Source organism: Patiria miniata, unplaced genomic scaffold (assembly GCF_015706575.1).
Source record: "Patiria miniata isolate m_02_andy unplaced genomic scaffold, ASM1570657v1 HiC_scaffold_20, whole genome shotgun sequence".
In the NCBI taxonomy this organism is placed as follows: domain Eukaryota; kingdom Metazoa; phylum Echinodermata; class Asteroidea; order Valvatida; family Asterinidae; genus Patiria; species Patiria miniata.
Window position 1 is genome coordinate 7,840,881 of NW_024037059.1, and position 20,177 is coordinate 7,861,057.

The 20,177-nt window shown below is 40.4% G+C and overlaps 1 protein-coding gene across 1 annotated transcript; it reads left to right on the forward strand.

Moving 5' to 3' along the window:
* The first annotated feature begins 4 nt into the window (after nt 1–4).
* On the forward strand, nt 5–18,857 carry LOC119729009 (TBC domain-containing protein kinase-like protein). The gene is made up of 21 exons (XM_038201491.1): nt 5–38; nt 1,237–1,465; nt 2,339–2,411; nt 2,787–2,901; nt 4,000–4,073; nt 5,215–5,482; nt 6,158–6,219; nt 7,020–7,171; nt 7,802–7,940; nt 8,859–9,008; nt 9,517–9,616; nt 10,226–10,360; nt 12,158–12,347; nt 13,451–13,501; nt 14,027–14,110; nt 14,613–14,735; nt 15,566–15,727; nt 15,858–16,042; nt 16,813–16,994; nt 17,648–17,807; nt 18,721–18,857. The coding sequence occupies exons 2-21, from the start codon at nt 1,273–1,275 to the stop codon at nt 18,832–18,834; spliced, it is 2,712 nt and encodes a 903-aa protein (XP_038057419.1). The 5' UTR covers nt 5–38; nt 1,237–1,272; the 3' UTR covers nt 18,835–18,857.
* The last annotated feature ends 1,320 nt before the right edge of the window (nt 18,858–20,177 follow it).

The following is a 20,177-nucleotide window of genomic DNA, read 5'->3' on the forward strand; positions in this document are numbered from 1 at the left end:
TATAGTTTGATGAATGAATAATGGTCTAGTATTTTTTGGTAAGTCACCGGCCGGGCCGGGAAAAATGCTTCCGATATTTTGTCAGTTAATGTGTTTTGTTTTCAGTTCTTTCGATATCTATTCTTTTTATGGCTTAGGTATCTTTATGGGGAAAGTAATCGACCTGTGTGTATTCAGATTCTGTGCAGGTTGTTAACAAATATATCGATAAACCTTTTTTTGACATTCGTTGGACTTGGATGACAAACTAGCAATGCAGTTTTATGCACAAAGCTGTGGGCGGATGTTTTGGATGGACTTGCCCAACTGGAACTCTTTAGGGAAAGATTCCCATTATCTGGCCATCACTCGTCCGCAGAAATCGTATTCCCCCTTTAGTTGGGACGGTTAGCAAAGTTCGGACCAATGGTCTTGGGGCGTAACAATGACTTGTGGGTCATTCTATAAATTTGGGGTCCAAAGTGTGACATTTTTCCCGTCCCTGTTACCTTGGTACTTTGTAATTTGCCATTCAAGCATCATTAAAAGTGACTTCAAATGATTGTTTATTTGTTGGGTAGGTAGTTTGCTATTCATAATCACTCTTGGAGGACGACTGCACTTAGGAGTGCATCAGAATTATACAATCATAGATGTCAGATGTAACAGGGACGGGAAAAAAAGTGGACCCCAAATTTATAGAATGACCCTTGTGTCAGTGATTGAATGATGTGAATTGAATGTTGGGCATGTTTGCTGGATTTGCACCATCATAGATCACCAGATGGTACATTGACCAATAGCGAAAAGTGATTGAACAATTGCAGTCGTGTACACGAGACTTTTCCTGATTTCGCAACATTTCCTGCACCTAACATGAACATTGTGAATGTCATTTTAATCGTCAAGAAAACTTGAATCCTCAGTCTTTTATATCAATCAAACAATTAAGAGGGCCTGACATTTCGGTCTTTACAACAAGACCTTCAGAGGCAAAGGACCATTTTCTTGATTATCAGTCTATTCATTGCAGCAACTATGTTATGTTATCCCAAATTTTCGGACTAAGTCTGTATTGTAGTGTAAACTGCCTCTTGTGGATTGTGATTTTGACTTGTAAATTGACGTGCGATTTACTTGCGACCTGAATGTTCTGTTGATCCATCACAAATACCTTGGCTTGACGTCAACACTTATCATTCAAGTTTTCTGTTCAATATGAAAATTTGATTATGACTTTTCCCGTGTCTTTAACAGGTTTTCCATAGGATCCCCAAGTCTTGACCACCCATCATGCAGCCCCTGGGTCAAGCAGACCTGGGCGTCTCAACCTTCTATGCTGCAGCTCACCCCCACGACCAATGTGGGGCGGACGGACTACCGCTGACCCCAAACTCTATCCGAATCCTTGGTCGTCTGCAGAGGCTGAAGATACTCGGCCATCCAAGGCTGTGCCAGTATGTGGACATTGTCAGGGGAAAGCATGGTAAGGTCAGGGCCAAATCTCTTGGAACTGTATCTGTTAGCTTCTGTACAAACGCCTGGTGTGGCTATCGCGTGCAGCCTCATGGTGTATGTATGAGGATAACTGCCAGTATTGAACACTGGGGCGAACCCCTTCTCTTAGCGATAAGTCATTTGCTGGGTTCTTTTACATGCATTTATACAACACACGGGACCTACAGCTTTACATCCCATCCGAAGGACGAAGCAAGAATGGTTAAGTGCCTTGCTCAAGGGCACAAGTGTCCGGTCCCGGGCTTGAACCCACGCCACTGTTGCCTCTGAAACACCAGAGCATGAGTCCAGTGTTCTAAACCGCAAGGCCATCTCTCACTACTTAGCATGTTTTCTTAACAGGAAAAAAGCAGCCGAGTACCAGTTACAAGCAGTAAACATCCTATGACATTTTGGCTGGTAGACAGTGTCTGCTAAGCAAACATTTCTGCATACAGTGCACCACGTTTTGTGTAGTTTTGGTCATGCGGAGGGGGTGGGAGGAGAGTTCGAAACACCCTCCCCTGGTATACGCCACTGTCAAAGGCATATTGGATCACTTGTATTTATCCCAAAAGTAACCAACCAAATTGTTATCAAAAAGCTGACTTGGATTAAATGTGATACTGGTACTAAACACCCAATGAAATTACTCTATCTGGTTTGCTGTCATTTAGAAGAAATCAAAAAATTCCCATGATCAGTCAATTGACTGAGTTTTGGAGTGCTGTTGACAAAATCATGGTTCCTTGATGTTGCCACTGTTTTCTCAAAAGGTGTAATATTCACACAGCTGAAACTTCAACATAAAAAAGCAAAAAAATCCTATATGCCTGTAAACATTGCCATTTTTAAATTTCAGAAAGAGTTATGGTTGTCTGCGAACATTACAAGAACAACGTGCACTTGGCAGCAAAGAAAGGAACTTTCAAACAGTAAGTTGAAGAAAAACACCTTCATGTTAGTGAAGCCAGGAGGTGAAATTATCAGAAAAGGAATAAATGAGTTGAACAAACAAGTTAAGCAAAAAAAAAACCCAAAAAACACAGGAGACAAATTGTCATCACATTTAACATGTGTAAAATAAAATATTAATTGGGCTATTTGAAGATTTTGTTAAATTAAGCCCTTTTAAATTCAAACTTGTCTGAAATTCTAAAAATCCTTGCAGCTTATGTCAAGTTTGGAAGATTGCCAACCTTAAATGGATAGCAAAGTTGGTATCTTGTAGTTACAGATATCCTTCCTTTTTCGTTAGATTTAGTTTAACAAAGCAATTTTACTATTATCTTCAAATGAAATCGTCGCAGCTGGCCCAGTGTAATGCAGTTAGTCTATGAGGTTCTAGAGGGACTGGTATGTTTGAACAACCACGGTCTAGTGCACAGGGCGCTGTCGCCAGCAAATATTCTTCTGGATACAGAGGCAAGTAAATCATTAAAAACTAACTATTTAGTTTAGGTTTGAGAGCATACATACTGTATGCATGGTTATGTAACCCTAACAATCCCCATCCAGTCAAACTCCAATCCCACCAGGGTTTGTTGGAATCTGTAAAGGGCCTGTCACATTATATGCGTTCTCATAGGAGACTTTACAGCGACCAAAAATATTTAATCAATTTAACAATCGCAGCAAGGACGCAAGAAAATGACAATTTTCTGTCTCAAGTGGCCAGAAAGTAGCTCAAGCTACACTCATACTGCGCTCGTCCCGCGCTTACGATGAGCTCAACTCGCTCTCTATTCGCCCCTGTCAAGCTCAATTACTCGATCTAGTCGCTGCCACTGCGCTGTCACTGTGCTCACACTACTCTCTGCTTGCTGTTAATACGTCCTAGTAGCTCGCGTCGCGCTCTCTATTCGACCAAAATACGCTCACATGACGTCACTTGCGCTGTATAATACCACGACAAAACGGTCAATCCGCAGTCCAGTTTCAAATTTATTCGATAAGTTCATTGCAGTCGAGTTACTTTCTCATGGAGACTACATGGACTGCCTTGCACCTAGGCTGCCTCAATGCCACTTCAATGTCGCACGATTCACGCTCGCACAGCGCCCGAGTTGCGTCATTACGGCACCCTGGCCAGAGCGCAGAGGTGGTGCGATTGTTTTGAGCTTTTTAAAAAACTTTAGCGCTCATCTGAGACCATTAAGACCCTCCAGCGCCCATCAGGCGACCTATGTAGTTGTCGCTACGATCTAGTAGTTGTTGTTGCGCCCCAGCCATTTTTCAAGGACGCAGTGAGAGCGCATATGATCGCAGACAGTGTGACAGGCCCTTAAGAGTGAGTACTGCACTAGTAAGCTGATTATGCTTTATTTGGGGTTAGGCATACCAACATAATCAGAGTCCAACAGTGTCTCACTTTTGGTTCCAGTGTGCCAGCTCTGTTTAGAGAGGGAAAGAAGTTCACTGTACATTTTTACTGCATGGGAAAATTGTATGTGACAAGTTTGGAAGCAAAAAAGAAAATGGTAGTTTATATTTTGTCTTTTCCTTGTTTGAAATTGTCTGCAGGGTCACGTCAAGCTGGCCAATCATGGACTGTATCACATGACAGAATATGGAGCCTGTGTCACTTTTCCTATCGGGTGAGTTACTACAAAATATCGCACAAACAAATCTGGGAAATACCAATCGGGTACACTTCAAGAGGATACGGCTTTTGGGATTATGGCGGTTGACTGACACCCTTGAACAAAGATACCGACAAACCGGAGAACCAATTTGAACCACATCAAGTTTGGCTTAAATCACATGAAATGAGGAATGGAGATTCACAGAAAATTTCACAAAAGCTTTAGTTAACGTGGAAATAAATTTGTAACACAAGGTTACAAATTTTCTGTGGGATGCTCGATACCCATCCATCAAACTCTGATGTATTTAGCATATCTTTTTGCTTTGATGAGTGATGCTGCCACTTTTTTTGGTGCCCACAATGTCTTGACAGAAGTTGCTAAATATTTTGTTTCCATATCATAGACCAAATTGCACTTTCTCACCATTCAACAAGAAACATGAACCCTATCCCTGCCAAATTAATGCCACCGAGTGCATCAGTTACGATATTTTGTTGGGCCTTGCTGCGTTGATCTATCAACATCATTACATACACGGCCGACAATGCGAGCTAGTGCCATTAAAGAGGTTGTGGAATGCTGAAAGTCGTTTTGTTTTTTAATTTTTTTATAGTAGAGTAGACCCATATATATCATAATGACAAACTCCCATTCTTTTGTAATGTGCGTTTATATGTTTATAAAACTGAAATTCATCGAGTAATATGTTGGTCGGCGAGCGCATAATTGAAATCAACAGTCGTCGGGCTCTTCTTAAAATCAGAAAAATCGTGACGTAATAAACAGGACTCTTTTATACTACGCTGCATAGGGAGTCCTGTTTATTACGTCACGATTTACTATGTTTTGTTTGCTGCCCCCAACGATGATTTTTACACAAATTGCACGTTCGGGTCGAAACAGGACCTGAAAAACAGCTCTCAAAAGTACCTTTTGTATTCATTTCATGACCGAAACAATAGTCGTTTTTATTTCATCACACCTTAGGTTACATATACCCGAAAAATGACGGAAATGTCTTCCAGCATTCCACAACCTCTTTAAACAGTACAGCAATGGATCTTGTTACACTGGGTAGACTTCTCATTTTGATACGTGTTGCACGTTATCGCGGGGTTGGTGTTAATTTTCATGTTTTTGTCCTCCAAAGTCACCCCCGTTACATGTCCCCCGAGGTCCTATCCAGTGGCCCCATCCAGCCTGACGACTCTGGCACGCGCCCAACCATGTCCGGCCCAAAAGTGGACATCTGGTCACTAGGCATCGTCGTCATGGAGATCTGTCTGGGCCTGGAGCTCTGGTCCTCCTGTACCTTGCCTCAGCTCATCTCCAAGGTGCTGTTGCTAGGGAAACACAGCAACGGCATCCATTCGTTGGAGACAATCTTCAGAGAGCATGGCACACAGAACAAGTTTCAGGTCAGAATTACACATGCCATAATAAATCTTCTTTTTTTTTGGATGAACGTCAATTCCATGGAATTATAATCTTCAATGCCAAAACTTCAGAAAATCTTAATGCCCAAATGAAACAGATGGTTCATTTTGAAGCTTTTTACCTGTATTTTATTAAAATATAGTTTATTTCTAACAAAGTTCAACAGTCACGCTGTTACGTTTTAGTAACTGAAAAATTAATTGATAGATACGCAAAAATCAATCTGAGTATTTCCAGCACCATAGTGTTTCAAGTTGATTTATATGACGACAGAAAAGTTGGAAGAATAATTTAATTTTTTTTATCATTTGTAGTATCTAACTGATGCGTTTCATCAGAATTAAAATCTATTTTTTGATATCTTTTATTATGCACACTGTTGAATTGTCCGACACCATGGAAGTGCCCTCAACAAAAAACACCTGTTAATTACTGTTGTACCCTGTTGAGAGAGGTAGATTGAAAGAAGGATTTACATGCCATTCTTACTGGAAAGTTTCTAGGGACTGTGACAAAAATGTCTTTGTAGTACAAAGAAAAAAACAATCTTTAAACCATTTTGAATAGCGTGTATGGAGGAGCACATAAGATTTGAACAGTTATTTAGGACTTAAAAATGTTAACTGTTTTCGTAACCATGTCTGAATTGCCCATAGGAGCTCCCACAGTCTTTGCAGAGTTTTCTGAGGCAGTGCTTAACGGTTTCTCCTGACAAAAGGTGAGAAAATAGTCACAGATTATACAAATGTGTGTAGTGATGTGAAAAGTAATTATAAATATGCAAGGCAAGTGAACAGGTGCGCACATGAACAGCTGCATTATACAGGTGCATGCGCGTGCACGCGTGCGTGCGTTAAAGTAATTCGAGAATAATATTACGGAAAGGAATTCGTTTTTGTTATTAAAAGAAATTTTGGAAGGAGTTGGTGTTTGGTATGGAAAGAGAGAGGATGTACATTACAATTGTAGCACAGTGCTAGCGGTGTAATAAAGTCTGAAGACGTTTTGTAACATCTCACTACTAAAGTGTGATCACTGTTTTTGGTACAAGACTGAATTCCCCTCCTCCACTTCACACGAAGTTTCCCAGGATTCATTCCTGTTTACTACGCTTTACATTTGCATAGGTGTTTTGGTGAGGATACAGACTTAAATTATGCAAGCACTTCATAACCATTCATTTTCAGACCACCTCAAACCGCCCTGCCTGTTCCTCTTCGTAATGGCTACCCCCCCCCCTCCTTTCTCTACTGTAGTAAAATGGAAAATTCTCATAAACTGAATATCAAATTGTTTTAGGGGTTTAGCAGTGTTGAAGTCGAGCCTGGTCACAAGTCTGTCATAAGTCCAGTCTCAAGTGAATGCCTTCGAATAGCTTGTGAATTGACTGAAGGTGACTTGTCAAGTCTTGTGATAAACTCACTTACAACACGAGGGTGTAGTAGAACAAGGGTCCGTGTTATCTTCTCACAATTGAACAACATGGCATATTTTGAGCACTTTTTTGTGTATTTCCAGGCCAAGTCCCTCTGAACTTCTTGCCAGTGATCTCTTCAAAGATTACGCCACCTGTAAGCTGCATCCTAAGAGCAGTATGACCATGTTCCAGTACCCAGGCCTGAGATCAGAGGACCTACAGCTTGACAAGTACATAGAGAGTGTCAGAGAAGGTAAGACCCTGTCCCAACCGGGCAACTGAGGCTACGGCTATGTCTGTTGTCTGCTTGTTCCCATGTGCTTGTAATTGACAAAGACCTTGGTTCTTGGTTCTTGGTTCTTGGTTGGTTCTTCTCCTAAATGCTCCGCGTGGGAGTTTATATAGGAGGCCAGAAACACCGGGGCTAACCCCTTCTCTTAGCGATAAGTGTCACTGGGTTCTTTTACGTGCATTGGATTACACAACACACGGGACCTACGGCTTTACATCCCATCCGAAGGACGAAGCAATAATGGTTAAGTGCCTTGCTCAAGGGCACAAGTGTCCACCCGGCGGGCTCAAACCCACGCCACTGTTGCGTCTGAAACACCAGAGCAATAGCCAATAGCCCTAGACAAGAGATTCAGTCGCAGCCCACATTCAGCCTTGTGCTATCCATTTTTTACCCAATGAAGGCTGTACGCTCACTAGTACCTATTTACACTCCTGGCTGAAGAGGGGCAATTGTAGTTAAGTGTCTTGCCAAAATGCCAGTTTCCCGTCAGAGTTTCAGCCCACATACCATTGCGAATGAGTCGCACACTGTAGCTATTGGACTAATTATAAAGTGCTTGGTCGCCCTGTGTTGTGTACCTATCCACAGAATCCACTGAGGATCATCTTGAGCTGAGGCCCATCGCTGAGGTGTACTACCTGTGGGGTCTAGCAGGAGGAGACTTAGAGGCTGAACTCAGAAAGAAGGGTCTACTACGCAGCAGCCCACCTATCTGTAACCTAGCAGAGTAAGTACAGATACAATCCAAGGCTGGATCCAGGGGCTAATTCAGTGAAGCTGTTAAGCCCAGCGTATCGGTCGAAATGTAATCAAGTTAATAGGTATCCATGATGTGTAGATGGCACAGCTTTTCCAGTACCCCTAATAATATTAACCCTAACTCCCTAGGCCTTTTTGCAAGGATGTAGCCTCAATCCTGCAAAATCCTCCAATTGGCCTCATGGAAAAATAGCATATAGCCTCAATTCTGCAAATTCCTCCATTATTTCTTGAGTATGGTCCGTGGAGGGGTGACCACTGCCTGAATCCTGCAAACTCCTGCGGCAGTGAATGTCAATATGTTGAGGCTTGGCCAGTGACATCCTGGAGCAGTACGGAGGATTTCAAGCTTAATCCAGGCCTATGTTTATGCATGGCTGAGCAAAAACTACACAAGGTCCGGCCCAAGACCTTGACAAAGTGCATCCTACAAAATCAGTAACGCACTTTTGCCATGTAACCTCAATCCTCCAAGTTCCTCCACTTTGGCAAAGAGGATTTTGAAGGATTCAGGGCAGTTAGGGTTAAAAACAAGTTATGTTAGCCCTTTTTGAGATTTTAAACATACATGAGATCATTTGCTTTTTATAAATTCTTTCGTTTGTAGCTCTTGCGTGTGGAATTCTAATCATCTTCAGAAAACAGAGGAAATCAATGGCACAATTTGTGTGGTCTCGTCAATAGTTTCTGTTGCTCATAACTCCAATTCAAAAATTGCCATTTCAGATTTTGAAATGCACCCTCACACGTACAATCACTAAATCAGCACTCGGTCTATGCACATGACATCTAAGTCCCAGTGAATGGGGTTATCTTGTGCCTTTAGGCACTTTTTTGGGGGCAAGAATGTACATCGGATCAGGAAAATGTTTACTTTTCTTTCCAGTTTGATGACAGAGTTTGGTGATGTGATGGGACTAGAGAGAGACAGTAGCTCCCTGTATGATGACACAGTGGTGACCCTCTCTATGACGCAGCTCAGAACACGCATGGAGAACATTGACGATACAGCCTTCTACCCACTACTAGAAGATGAGTGAGTTCAACACTCAGATTTAACTATTTGTACATCTCATACATATATATGAACCAAACGCGCGCTTTTCATTGGTCTACGTTCTAACCCAGGAAAACAAAAGTAGCTATCTGAAAACAGATAAATTGCCTGTTAAAACTTTGGATTTTGCATTTCTTGAACTGATACACTTCTACAAATCATCACAAATATCACCTTCAGATGGAAAATTACCCGCAACTTTTACAGTATTTTTTAGACATATTTAGAGTCACAAATTTGTAGTGAAATTATATTTCAAGCTCTGCCCACAAGAAGAATCATGGTAAAAATCTTAAATTAGGTCATCAGACTATGTAAGGCACACAGTGATGACTGTTTGATAGCTTGACTCTTTTTTCTTTTTGTTTGTTTGTTCCCCCCCCCCAAATTTTTGGCCACCATCACAATCTTTTGTCTTATCTGATAATAAAACATTTGTACACATGTTTTGTAAAGATTCATGAAAGCTTCTTTTTTTTCAATGCAGGAAGAACCCAATAAACTTGCCGACATCCCCCAGCTCTAATGGTCTGTCAGAGACCGCCAATCTACCACTCATCATCAGAGAAAAAGACATCGAGTATCAGGTAGCTAGGGAACTTACTGTATCAATGGCAGCTCATACTTCACATGTATACGAATGCGAAGCTGAAGCGATTTAGACATCAGAAAACATTTGCAAGAGTTTGAATGTGTTCAACTCCTGCGAATTCGCAGTGCGAAAACTTGATTCCGCAAATAGCCGTACACAATTTTAAGCTTTCTGTAGGTTTGTGCACAAACATGGATGCACCGAGTAGGTACATTGTTTATGGCGAGCCAATAATTTAATATAACTCGATGTGAATTTTATATAAAATGCGAGAGGAATCGCTCAAAAAAAAGGAAAGTCAGTCATAAGCCAATATGGCCAATCAGGCCTGTTTTTGTTTTCCGTTTCCTTGACATGAAACGATTGAGAATATTGGATGCCAGTCCATCACAGGTTACTCCCCAGCTAATGCCGGTACCCATTTATACTCCGGGTGGAAAGAGGCAAGTGGGGGTAAAGTGGCTTGCCCAAGGACATAACATAAGGCCAGTAGCTGGATTCAAACCCCTGATCATGAGTCACGAACCCTAACCACTGCCGCACTCCCTCGGAATTGCTCAAAAGCTAGCGTAATCTTAATTGACGGTTTGCTTGTCCTTTGTAGTTTCACCGTGTGGTCTTATACGACCGGTTACTGCGTGGCTACCCATACACCATCGGTCGTGTCTTCCGTGAGTCGCGCATTGACACGCCGCCATTGTACAGGCCTGAGGTCTGGGCTGCGTTGTTAGCAGTGGAGGTGAGTTACCATAGTAACAAACAAATATATCAAATCCTGTTTATATAACCGACATACAGATCCTTGTCATTTGATTGGTGGAACTCACATCACGTGACATTCGTTATTGCTCCCATTCACGCCGCGGCTCAAAAAGTACTATCCGCCCATGGGGAATGGGAAATACTATTGAATAGTTAGGATCATGACGCGGTATTTGTGTGCAAATGCATGCTGGTGTACGCGTTCAGCGTTGCGCGTAGCGCGTATTGTTCCAAAGAGCCAGCGCTACAGCGTCTGGTTCAAACATTTTCGTGAAGGGGTGGTTTGGAAGACAGAAATACATTTTCCTCCAGTTTTGTATTGAAATAAAAGTTCAAATATATCAAATGACAAGGATCTATATGTCAGTTATATAAAACAAATATTGAGTGGCTTTAAATTGTGAAATGGGAGGAATATTATCACTCGGTAAAATCTGGACCTTTCCAGTTCACTCAGCTTCGCCTCGTGAAATGGAAGTCCAGATTTTACCTTGCGATAATATTCCTCACATTCTACGCTGAGCCACTCAATATTTGTATACTATCCAACCCTTATCATGTTCTACTTGTTATTTATGTTAAATGTGTGGCAGTTACGCCTACTAAGAAAGCAAGTTGTTAGCTCTATAGACTCCATGCAAAGTACGCCCTCAACGGTTACAAAGGAAGAGTTGGGGAGACCACTTGGAGAGACATTCGAATGTATTTCTGACACCTGAAGCTCATATGAAGATGCTTTGGCAAAAAAACAAAGAGAGACCAAAAAAATAATGATTTTTTTGCTTGGAATAAACATATATAAGTGGAAAATCTTAATCAAATTTGCTTTAGTAGGCCAGAGAATACCATTTACTTTCTTTTCACATATTTGCAAGGAATCAGGAATGTCCAGTATCCATGTAAGCTAACGTGTGAAGTTGATGATCTAAAAACTAGCAGGGACATAGCAGTTTGAACAGGGCGGCAACATTTCAGCTTTTGTATTTCAGCTATTTCAGCATCATGTTATTACAGAGATGCCAACCATTACTCTTTTGGAGTAATTATTAGGATTTTGAGGCATGTTACTACTCTTGAAAATTCCAGCTGTCCTGTACGCCAACATTGTGGTTACTCTGAAAAGTACTGTGGTTACTCTTAAACTTGACTGTTGTCCTATGTATTTACATTAGCAGTACTCTTTGCAGGAAGAATCATTACTATTTTGTAGTCTGTAAAGTTGGCATCTCTGTGTTAAAGCTATAGTCCATCATTTGCAGCCATCCGAAAAGTAACTGGCGTAATTACTGTTGAAAAACAAACTTGGTTGAAAGATAGTAAGGGGACTAAACTCCCTGTGAAATTATTCTTTCTGGGAAGCTGTCATTTTGAAGTAATCAACAAAAGAAGGCATTTCCAACGGTGATTCTTAAGAAGCACCGTAGGAAAATTTAAATTAGTAGTTCGTTTTGTTATTCAGCACAGCGCGCACAAGTATTGGAACGATGCACACGCGCGCGCAGTTGTTATAATTCGTCGGATCAGTGCGCGACGCCGCGTATAGCTGCAATTCAAAACAATTCAAAACATGATTCAGTAACTTTTGATTTGAAATTGAGATCTTAGAATGCTGCTTTTCTCGGAATGTACAGCTGAAGCTTAGCTGAAACTTGATCAGGTTAGTTGCTCAGTATCCTTCATCAGATTTTGAACACTTTTGTTGCTTCAAACGAACAAAATGCACAAATTACAAATGATGGACTGTAGCTTTAACCAACTCCAATACCAACCCCAGGGTGATTTCCAGGCCGTGTATGACAGCATCGACAAGGAGACCCCTACACCCACAGACAGGCAGATAGAGGTGGACATCCCCCGCTGTCATCAGTACAGTGAGCTCCTCTCCTCCCCCGAGGCCCACCGGAAATTCAAGAGGATACTCAAGGCTTGGGTGGTGTCACATCCTCATCTGTCTTACTGGCAAGGTGGGTTGGGCTTGTTCAGGGGTGTGAAATCTCAGCTTTAAAGCTGATTTCAGCTATTTTTGTTTTGGATTTCAGTATTTTTTTTGCTCACTTGCTTTGTACAGAAGTATAGGAGATTTCCAAAGTTCAGCTTTTTTGCGCCTTTTTCAGGTGTTTTCAGCTCTATTTATCAGTGGTCACTCACACCCCTGGCTTGTGTCACAAAGCAAAAGATATCATTTTTGTGTTATTCTGCTTCAAAATGCAAGTTAGGTGATCGGATTGTTCATTTGATGATAAAAGCATGGAATTTGGCACACAGTCGGAGTATGTCATGAGAAAGATATTTGGCTATAGGGCCATTGCAGATTTGTAGGTAGAATAACAAGCAATGGCAGCCATTTTGAAAATTGCGGAAATAGCTTGTTAGGCCAAAAAAAAAAAATAGTCGGTCTCTGGTAAGACCGAAGTTCCGGAATTGATGAGGTGACGCAGTTTTTTTTTTTTTGGTGGCTTTTTTTTCTTCAAGCTTGTATTGTACAGACAAGATGGGTACTACATTGTGTATTTTGCTTTTTTGTGTCCTCATTATACATTGGTGTCCTCCATTATTTGCCTTGGTGCCCTTTATCATTTGCCTTGGTGCAATTTCCCCATTCCTTGGTGCTCCTTGGTACAAAAATTTGAGGAGGCGCGGCAATAGAGGGCGCTGTTGTAGCTTCCGTGTTAATTTGAAAAAGAAAAAAAAGGTTGACGCGCATGATTAAAATAGACGTGCGCGCTGACCAGAGACCGAGTATTTTTTATTTTTTGGCCTTAATTCTACCTATATTTTTTCAAAGTACAAATCTGCAATGGCCCTATAGCTAAAAAAGGTTCTCTAGGGCATGTTCTTACTGTGTGCCAACTTTCATGCTTTTATCATCAAATGAGCAATTCTATCATATTTTGCATCAATCTTCCTGACTAGTTGGCATTTTGAAAAAGCATATAAGTAACATCCATTGTGTATATGGCACCCTTGGCTTTGCCTTATCTCTTGTTAAAAAAAGTGTGATGTTCCACATCACACTGGTCACATTTGATAAATATTTTAATTTAAATTGATTGTTTTTGTATTACAGGTCTTGACTCCCTCTCTGCTCCATTCCTGTATCTCAATTTCAACAATGAAGGTAAATTTGGTGATGGTTTTGATTTATAATTTTTTTTCTTTGTACACACTTCTCTTTCAGACTTTCTTAAAATTAGGTTATAAGTATTATAGATTTGGGCCAATCACCAGGTTGACATGGTCTTTAATACTGTTCGTTTTACCATTTTTATATGATCTACAAATTTTCATATGAAAAACAATGTTTACTTAGAATTTAAAGGATTTTTTTCATGATAATTATGCAAATTAACATTCTTGGTATTTTACTCATTCAAAATTCATCAAAATATTCAAAATATTCTTGGTCATTGTAGCAAAGTTACACCTTCAATGTTCCGTCTTGTAGGCGTGGCTGAAAAAAAAAATTAGTCTTGGCAAAAAAATAAAAAATAGGAATTTAAAAAAAAATGCAAAAAATTTCCTTTGTTGCATTTTATAGGCCCCTAGGCTCCCTGTAAAACTCTGACTGCTGTATTATGAGCATCTATCCGTCAATACGACGAAACCAGATATGAGTTTTTCCCTGTTGGTTTTTTACTTACAGCACTGGCCTATTCTTGCCTGTCAGCATTCATTCCCAAGTACCTGTATAAGTTCTTCATGAAGGACAACTCGGCAGTCATACAAGGTTTGTTAAAAGGGTCTGATGATAAAAGGGTCTGATGAAAAAATCCAAGCCGAATCTTTATCAAAGGCATATAATTTCCCAAGGGCCACAAAAGAATGAGTTTTACAGAAGATGCTTCGTAACCCAATCTTGGCTTACTAGAAAAGTATACAGATCACTGTTGCCGTTTCGGCACAAACTGCTATTAAATTCAAAACACAATCATCATTTCTGCACTTTCAGATATCCATTTTATGCCTTAGTTTGTATAATTATTTACCAAATGTGAAAAATATACTATACGAATGATGCAATCCTTACATTGCTTTATGTCTCAAGGTGCTTCGCAGGTATTTTTTTTTATTATCATGCCAGTTTGTTCAATCTGTCTTCAACACTCACAGAATTATCCATTTGTAGGCATGGCCGGGGAGGGGAGGGGGATGTATTTCTAGTAAAATGTCTTGCAAGTGTACTATTTTTCGTTCAGATTGCTTATTTTAAAAAAAAAATTTGTCTACAGAGTACTTAGCAGTGTTCTCCCACCTGATAGCATTTCATGATCCTGAGCTGAGTAATCACATGAACAGCATCGGGTTTATACCAGAACTCTACGCTATTCCTTGGTTCCTGACGATGTTCTCACGTAAGTTCTGATGTTACTTTGCTGTACTAATCATTACCCATTTTACTGCAGCCTGCAACATTTTATGTGACACAATTTTTGTTGTTGACACTGCTTGAAAATGTATAGCACCTAAAATATGTATAGTGTCAAGTATGATCAAACTTGGTTTTCCAACATTTTCTCCTTTAAAGGTATAGTCCATCATTTGTAATTAGTGCATTTTGTTCGTTTGAAGCAACAAAAGTGTTCAAAATCTAATGAAGGATACTGAGCAACTAACCTGATGAAGTTTCAGCTAAGCTTCAGCTGTACATTCCGAGAAAAGCAGCATTCTAGGATCTCAATTTCAAATCAAAAGTTACTGAATCATGTTTTGAATTGTTTTGAATTGCAGCTATACGCGGCGTCGCGCACTGATCCGACGAATTATAACAACCGCGCGCGCGTGTGCGTCGTTCCAATGCTTGCGCGCGCTGCGCCGAATAACAAAACGAACTACTAATTTAAATTTTCCTATGGTGCTTCTTAAGAATCACCGTTGGAAATGCCTTCTTTCGTTGATTTCTTCAAAATGACAGCTTCCCAGAAAGAATAATTTCACAGGGAGTTTAGTTCCCTTACTATCTTTCAACCAAGTGTGTTTTTCAACAGTAATTACGCCAGTTACTTTTCGCATGGCTGCAAATGATGGACTATAGCTTTAATGTAAGACATATTGGACCTTTAAATCTGGTCGAATTAGCAACTTTTAGGCTGTCAAATATAAAACCTGACAAGTTGTATTTTCATACATACTAACCATTGACCGATACTCTATCTTCATGTCTATGAATTCATTTTCTTTCCAGATGTTTTCCCGCTGCACAAGATCTTCCACTTATGGGATACCCTGTTGCTAGGCAACTCCTCCTTCCCACTCTGCATCGGGGTGTCCATCTTACAGCAGCTGAGGGCGGGCTTGCTTAGCTTCGGTTTCAATGAGTGCATCTTGCTGTTCTCTGACATGCCTGGTACGTACTCCAACATCTTCTTTTTGACCTTACCCAGTGAAATGATGGCCTTAACTAATACACTGACACGCCAATTGTAACTATTTATTGAGCGCTATTCATATCGGTGATGTGCCGTTTTCTTCAACAGAGATTGACATTGAGAAATGCGTGCGAGAGTCCATCCGTATCTTCTGTAACACACCCAAGAGTGCTACATACAGGCAGCATGCCAGACCACCGCGTAGATCTGATCAAGAGAACACGGCTGCCTCGCAGATCAAACCTGTCTCTTACTACAGTACTGACTATAATGATGTCCCTCTGTCTGAACTGGTAAGACGGTACTTCATTATAGAGCTGTTTCATCACCCCAACTTACTTTAATCACAGCTGAAGGGGGGGGGGGGGGGAGGAGCTTACATTCCTCCCCCCTCTCCCCCAGGCCACCCACCACTAAACTTAGACACACTGCTTTGTAATTGTGGTCTTTATTATTCTACTTACCCAATAATGAATGAGCACATTTTCTTATACATGATCAATGAAAAACAACAGATATTGCCTTTTTTTTTTATTACATTGGTTTCAAAATATACACAAGACATCAGTCTAAATACTCCCAAAGGCTCAACACGAAAACAATTCAACCCTGCAATGAAATGGGGAAAATGGTAGGGTTAAGATCTAGAACTACCGAGATCTATTTGCAGTTTTGGTGGATCATTGTGACAGTTTGATGGACGTCAATGTAAAAATAAGCGTCTACTTTACTTGAATTTAAACAATCAGGCATGCAACGTTTCCGGCCCTCGGATCAGATGATTTCCTCCTTTTATTTCCCACGTCTGACATTGAAAATTTAAACACAAGTACACAGTCTTCTGAAGTCTTGATCTTGATGCTTGCTGCATTAGGGAAGAATGCAAAATTAAAGAAGTAGTCACTCAAAGTTGAACCTCAAGGTCCCCCATAAAACCTTGAGGACACCTCTCTCTCAGTAAATTTGGTCCAAAATTGTGCAAAATCCTCACAACGTCTGGTAGATTTGGAAGGTTCTGGATTAGTTAGGGTTGATAAATGAACCTGTTTGTTTGATTCTTTAGTCCCGTGAGCCACTGAGCCTGACTGAGCTGAAAACTGAAGTCAGTCCTCGCATCTCTGCTGAGGATCTCCTGGAGCTGTGTGACCTCAAGCCAGGGTTGACGCCCGGCTCACGCTCACCGACCAAGAAAACCAGGACCAGCAGGCCTCTCATACTGTCTGTGGATGTACGCAGCTCTGAAGAGTATCCTTTACAAAGTAGTAGAACGCCAACAGTTTCAAAGCCATTTTCATAACATTTTCAAAGTCACCTAAAGAAGGTGCACTGTAATACAGCAACAGTCTGAAAGAGGGCGCATGTTTCACGGAAGACATCTCGGAATTGATATAAAAAATTACTTCTTCACCAAATAATGGGGTTCCACTGTAAACAACTTTGCTTTATACAACTTATGAAGGGCTTTGCTTTACTGATGTTCATCAGGTCATCAAGTTCAGTCTTATGCTACCCATACTCCTGGATCGACAAAGGCCATTGTGGTAAAGTGTCTTGCCCAAGAACACAATCACCATGACATAGGTTAAGTTCCATCAAATTTGGGTATACAACTCTTAAAGGGCTTTGCTTTACTGATGTTCATCAGGTCATCAAGTCAGTTTTATGCTAACCATACTCCTGGATTGACAGGGGAAATTGTGGTAAAGTGTCTTGCCCAAGAACACTAGCACCATGACATACGTTAACTTCCATCAAATTTGGATGTAACTCAATGTGCTGTATTTTTGCCAGCTTATTCGATAGCTCATTCGACATCTTTTATCTCCACGCTGTCAAAAGTGTGACATGTTTCCCTGGCGCACCAACCCTGAGGTTTTCCTTGACCTTTGACCCTTTAGCTTCGTCCGTGGTAACATACCTGGCAGCGTCAACATTCCTTTCAACCAGGCGTTCTCCCCTGAGGGAGACTTGGTACCATGCAAGGCAGTCACGCTGCTCAACAACCACAAAGGAAGGGTGGTGGTTGTGGTCGGCAACAGAGGAAAGAATGCGTCTAATGTGAGTGATGACAGAAATAGCGATTTCAGAAATTTAAGGCAAAAAAGGGTCATCCTTCCTGGGCCAGAATAAAAGACTCAAAATTTTTTGTTAAAAATGGTAATAAGCCCAGTTTATGCTTAACACAAATGCGGATAATAACGAAAAGCGAATTTATCGTCATGAAACGTTAAAGGGGCACAAGGTCCTGAAATCCTCGAAAATTTCATGTTTTAGATTGTTTACTTAGCCTATTTCAAACATCTGGTTGAAAGGAAACCAACCTAATGTCTTACCGTTCCCGAGAAAAGACGAAAAAAACCCGCTTGTTTACATCGGACACGACGGAGCACGAATACGTTTTTCATGTCGTTCTCAGTGTACGATATACACGTTGTGTGTCTCGGGAACAACGGTGACCAATCACCAATGCAAAAATAGTGGTTTCTTCAACGTCCGCAAAAGACGAACACTTCAGGAATGAAATCACAACTAGCATCCAAACAGCTCGAATTTATGGGGTCGCAAGAGTGGACCCCGAAATTCGTTCTCGCACGCATAATACAGGAATTACACAAAAACGCCCAGTTTTGAAAGGATAGTTGTGTGGATGTTTTATCCTACTTTTAAATGTTATTTCCGATTAAAATCATTTCGTTCAAAGCGCGTTTTGTAGCCCAATTGGGCTGTTCCAGGACCTAGTGTCCCTTTAACTACGAAATTCTCTGGAGTTGAAATGCATTCAACTTCTGCAAATTTGCAGTGTGACAAGACGTCACGAATTCACGAAACTGGCCTTAAGCTTGGTAAAAAGCTTTTATCTGCTTTGTTACAATTTGGGAATAATCTAAAAGTGTTTATTATTCCGTATTTACTTTGATGCACAGCGTTTATAATTTTTTTATACTTGTGCGTTTTTTTGTTTTTTTTTCAGTTTGCGACACAGCTTGTGAGGCTAGGCTTCCCCAAGGTGTGCGTGATGCATGGTGGGATTGAATGCTTGCGACCGACGGGTGTCTTAGCCGTGTCCTCGCCAGACCTTGTATAAAAACCAAAACTTAGGCCAAAAATATAAAATACTCGGTCTCTGGTCAGACCAAAGTTCTGCAATTGATGCGGCCACGCGGATTTATTTTTTTTTTCAAGCTTGGATTGTACAGACAAGGTGGGGTACTATTTTGCTTTTTTTTGTGTCCTCGTGTTCATTGGTGTCCTCCACAATTTGCCTTGGTGCCCTCGATCATTTGCCTTGGTGCAATTTCCCATTCCTTGGTGCTCTTTGGTACAAAAATTTGAGGAGATGCGGCAATAGAGGGCGCTGTTGGAGTTACCGTGGATCATTTTGGAAAAAAAAAAGATTGACACGCATGATTAAAATCGACGCGCGTGCTGACCAGAGACTGACTTTGGCCTTTTGACTTTTTTTGGCCTTAAAAGACAAAGTAGCGTGATTTATAAATTGTTTATACAAATTTTAATTTTATATTATTTTTGAAATCACTTAACTCTTGGTACTTGCTGTCAGCTGACCATCAAATCTTCCTCAAATAATTTTAAAATTTGCTGAATTTTAGTTATATTTTGAATAACTTCATTAGCTGTAGTTTTATTATTACTCTCTTGTGAAATCAACTGAAAGTGTGAAAATATCTTTTGTTAACAATGGTTGTACATAGAGAAGGCATATTTTTTCTCCATTTCTTGCAGTTGTAAAATAATGAAACTCAGTGCTCAATTTAAAGATAAAGAGGCTAAGAAAGATGACTAATTTGTAGTCAAGTCTGCGTCTGAGTTCCAGGCACAAACAATTAAAAAGTAAACTTGTAGTTCACATAATGGGTCCAATACTGCAAATAAATAGGCTGGGGGAATCAACTCAAGCTTAATTTTAGCTGTAGCTGTAAGGTCAAGTCTCTAAGGCCTTAACCCACTGTTTGTATGCTTAAACAATTAAGTGGATTTGAAGATGAAATTTAAAACAATCAATTGACCTGAAATTCACATCTTGTCTCAAATACAACACTGAATATAGAATTGATAAATTTACAGTTTTTATTTGATATATTCTCTTAATCACTTACTATTTTCCATTGGAACTTTATAAATTGTTAAATTCTGATTGGATTTTGGCTGGGGTTGGGGATAAACTTCAATGTTGCTGTTAACTGTTGTGTGGTTTTAAGATGCTGGTTCATCGGTAAAAGCATAAGAGCTTAAATGGCTTATTTTATGTGCAAGATATCAGGTATTTGGTCAGATTGTGTCCTTTTTGATTGATCAGGTTTCATGGAGCAACAAAAATATAATAATTTGGTAATATGAGGTTGCAGAGACGATTGTGCTATATATTTATCACTTTTGCACTATATTTAGCATGTTTGTGCTATGTTT